General features: G+C 43.8%; 1 protein-coding gene across 1 annotated transcript; it reads right to left on the reverse strand.

Moving 5' to 3' along the window:
* Positions 1–2627: 2627 nt before the first annotated feature.
* LOC101650386 (olfactory receptor 2A14-like) lies at positions 2628–3560 on the reverse strand. Its single transcript, XM_004713944.1, has one exon. It carries the CDS (start codon positions 3558–3560, stop codon positions 2628–2630), a length of 933 nt encoding a protein of 310 aa, XP_004714001.1.
* Between the last annotated feature and the right edge of the window lie 594 nt (positions 3561–4154).

Consider the following 4154-nt stretch of genomic DNA (forward strand, 5'->3'; position numbering starts at 1 on the left):
GGGAATCCAGGACAGATGAACCCCTCAGGATCAATGGTGAGAGTGGCAATACCGGGAGGGAAGATGGAAGTGGGGGTAGAAAGGGGGAATGAATTACAAGGATCTACATATAACCTCTTCCCTGGGAGATGGGCAACAGAAAAGTGGGTGTAGGGAGATGCTGGGCAGTGTAAGATATGATAAAATAATAATTTATAAATTATCAAGGGTTCATGAGGGAGGGGGTAGCGGGGAGAGAGGGGAAAAAAAAGAAAAACAAGGAGCTGATTTCAGGAGCCCAAGTGGAAAGCAAGAATTTTGAGAATGAGGAGGGCAACGAATGTATAAGTGTGCTTTGCACAATTGATGTATGTGTGGATTGTGATGTGTTGTATGAGCCCCAATCAAATGATTTTTTAAAAAAATAAATAAAAACACTCCAGTCAATACTCTATAGCACAGCAAATGCTTCTGGGGTTGTTTTGTTTATTCTTATACCTGTTCATGGTGCTCACACCAGAGCCATGACTGTGAGGACAGACCTGTGTCAAAAGCTGATGGTCCAGGGAAGGACATTTGTCACTGGTCCTACAGCCCATGGTGGCTGTCCTTCCCTCTTTCCATCTCCCACCTGAGGTAGGCACTGTCTTGGGTGATGAGCTATTTTACTTACACTGATCTTGTCGCCGACCAATTCTTCAGACAGGGTCTTGGGCTCAGAATGCGTGTCAACAAGAAGAAAGGACATCCTACAGGGGTAAGGCTAAGTCTTGCCCCGAAGGCAGCATCACCGTGAGGTGGAGCCCAGAGACAGAATACTAACTGAACTTCATCATGAGTTTGTCTTTTGAGAGCAAGGGCCTCATCTATCATCAGGTGAATCCAGCTCACTCTCTAGAGACACAGAGATGATTCAGAAGGAGCCATGAGGGATTACATCCACTCCCTCTCTCCCTAGAGGGAAAGGAATCATTTACAACTGTCTTATGAGCTTCTGAACCAGTGAATGTATTTTCATATTTCGTCTCTTAGTTTTCCAGGTAGTCTCAAGAAATGGGTTCTCTCATGTTGATTTGGGATTGAGTGAGCCATTTTTTCTGAAAATGATACAAGATCCTGCCAGTGGAAATTTTCAAAATTTAGGTCATATTATAAATTCATTTATCTCAATATTTGAACTTGTCTTATCAATTTCAAAGCAGCGTCCCTGTTCATGTCGTCCATTTGGATGTAAAAACCTAGTTAACATAGTGAGCTACTTGTTGGATGTCTAGTACAAATGCAGCAGTTCGAGCCCACCTGTGGCTGAGAAAGATGAGGCTTTCTTCTCCTAGTAAAGTGTTTTCAAACCAAATGCACCAGAGAAACTTATCAGGGGATGTTTTGCAACCAGGAAACTAGTAGAGATGGAGAGGATTTATTGTGTAGTGTTTGAAGGCTAGAAACGAGAATGCTTATTTTAATTTTGGATTAGGAGGACCAGAAGAGAAAACAATCAGAAACGTTATTATAAAGCAGAAGAGGCAGTCACACTTAAAGTGTTCTGAGATTCTTGAAAGTCAGATAACACTGCCTGTAATTTTCAGAGCAATTTTCAGCTATAGGGTTCTCCTGAGCAATCGGTCTACATAAATTGGTCTTTACATGGTAAAGATTAGCCTGTTACAATAACTCCAAAATATCTAGAGACACAGTTGGTGAGACTGGTGCCTTGTAAAGGTATCTGCTACCAGATGGAATTCAGAAATTGCACTTCCTACATGAGCAGGCTGAGTTGAGTGTCTCTTAAAACAAATCATTAAAGACCAAGCTAAAGGGATAAAGAACTTCAAATAAATCAGTGACAAAATTGTAAATATAAGAAGCAAAAACCAAGAACCCAATTAATCAAATAGTCATGAAAGCAGTGGGTACAAGATGTTCTGTGTTTGACTCCACGATCGCTGAGGTTCCACCTCGTAGTCTCAGTGGCTCCCACTCCAGGTCTCAGATTCGAATGAGTGGTGAGCAGCAGGGGAACTGCTCAGAACTCATGATGATGATGATGGAATGTTCCAAAGGCTCAGACAGGACATATTCTAGAAGTTTCAAGGCAGGCTGGGCTCACTCTGGAGTGGCCCCCAAATGCCCTCCAAGTCTCTCGCTTTCAATTGGCCATGTGTTGTAGACTCCAGGACCACCCAGGATTGGCCTCTGAGTTGGCATAAAATGGAAGTGGATAAACTTTCAGATGCAAATAAAGAATCAATAAATTACTACTCATGAGTCAGACCAGGTGAGCTTTTTGTTTGTCAATAAAGATTTATTGGAACACAGCAGCAGTCACCCATGTACACATGATCTGTGGCTGCTGTTGCCCTACTATATTTGTGACAACAGAGAGGATATTGCCCAAAGAATCTCAAGTTTACCATAAAATGTTTACTTGTTGTTGCTTTTTACACCTTCTCTAAGAATCGACGCCAACCTGAATGTCACAAAGGTTTTCTCCCTTTTTACTCTTTCCCTCTGGAAGCACTATAGTTCAAGTTTTAGCGTTTGAGTTATGAATATTGCATTTAAGTTGGCATTTCTTCCAGCACATGGTAAACAGCTGCAACCTCCATGTCCCGTGGAGCAAAGCCTCCACCCTAGGACTCTGATATCTGTCACGTTGACCTCTCCTTGCACAGCACTCTCCGCAGGGCACCCTTCACTTCTGCGTTCCTCAGGCTGTAGATCAGGGGGTTCAGCATCGGGTTGAACAGGCTGTAGAACAGCGAAAGGACCTTCTGCTGCTCCTCAGGGTGGCTGGACTTGGGGGCCATGTACATGACGATGGCACTGCCGAAGAAGAGCCCGACCACGCAGAGGTGGGAGGAGCAGGTGGAGAAGGCCTTTCTGCGTCCCTCCCCGGACTGGATCCTCAGGATGGCCATGAGGATTCGGCTGTAGGACACCAGCACCAGACAGAGGGGCCCCACTAATATAAACACACAGGCTGCAAAGATGACCAGTTGGTTGAGCCGTGTGTCTGCACAGGCCAGCTTGAGGAGAGACAGGATTTCACAGAAGAAGTGGTTGATCTCATGAGGCCCACAGAAGGGCAGTCTCAGGATGAGAACCACATGGACCAGGGCGAGGAGGAAACTAAATACCCAGGTTGTGATAGCCAGTGTGCTGCAGACCTTCCAGCTCATGATGATCGCATAATGGAGGGGGTGGCAGATGGCCACGTACCGATCATAAGACATCACCACCAAAATCAAGCACTCTGTGTGAGCAAAAGCCAGATATAGAAATGTCTGCATTACACAAGGGATGAAGAGAATGGTTCTCTTCTCACCCACAAGGTTTGCCAGCATCTTGGGCACATTGTTGGAGGCATAGGACACATCAACCACGGCCAGGTGAGAGAGGAAGAAGTACATGGGTGTGTGCAGTCGGGAGTCCAGGCAGATGAGCCCCACAATAGCCCCATTTCCCAGCAGGGTTAAAACATAGAACATAGAGAAGACCCCAAACAAAAAATATTCCAGGGCTGGGTCCACCAGGAATCCCAGCAAAGTGACCTCTGAGATCCAGGTCTGGTTTCCCCCCATGCTCATGGCCCAAACTGATGCGTCCAAGGCATCTGCAACAGGAAGCTCAGAGCTGAAGAGCCGTCAAAGAAGCACAATATTTAAGGAGCGCTGGAAACAGAGAACATTTTCAAATTAATCATTGTTCTTGGATTTGCTATAATTCATATTATATGTATTATTAAACTTATTCAATCTGTCCATAAAAATGATAAGTTACCATTGTTCAATGAAATAATATTAATAATATATGTGTAGTTTGAGTGTGTTTGTCATATTGTCAAACCACGTATGTGTAAGCCAGACATATGTGAATTTAGCTGAAATAGATATAGAGAGATACCCTAAATGAATTCTTTCAGTTGATTTTCTATGGGCATATTGTGAAAAAGGAAAATGAAACCTATAGCTAAATTTCTGTAAATTGGCTTGGAGACATAAATTTATAAGTTGTAAAATGCCACCCCATGCTCTTTTCCTAAGAAGGAGACTCTACCTAAAGCTAAGCTCTGAGTTTGAAGAACAGGGTAAAGCGCTGGTGTATCTTATACATGCCATCACACCGTTCTCAGGTGCAAGTCTTGATAAGAAAATCACATCTAACCCCTTGAACCC

The sequence above is a fragment of the Echinops telfairi genome, unplaced genomic scaffold (assembly GCF_000313985.2).
Source record: "Echinops telfairi isolate 266 unplaced genomic scaffold, ASM31398v2 ScPeMD7_23;HRSCAF=83, whole genome shotgun sequence".
NCBI lineage: Eukaryota > Metazoa > Chordata > Mammalia > Afrosoricida > Tenrecidae > Echinops > Echinops telfairi.

Excerpts from the sequence above, each read along its gene's own strand:
- LOC101650386 (XM_004713944.1), bottom strand. The coding sequence starts at position 3,560 with ATGGGGGGAAACCAGACCTGGATCTCAGAGGTCACTTTGCTGGGATTC.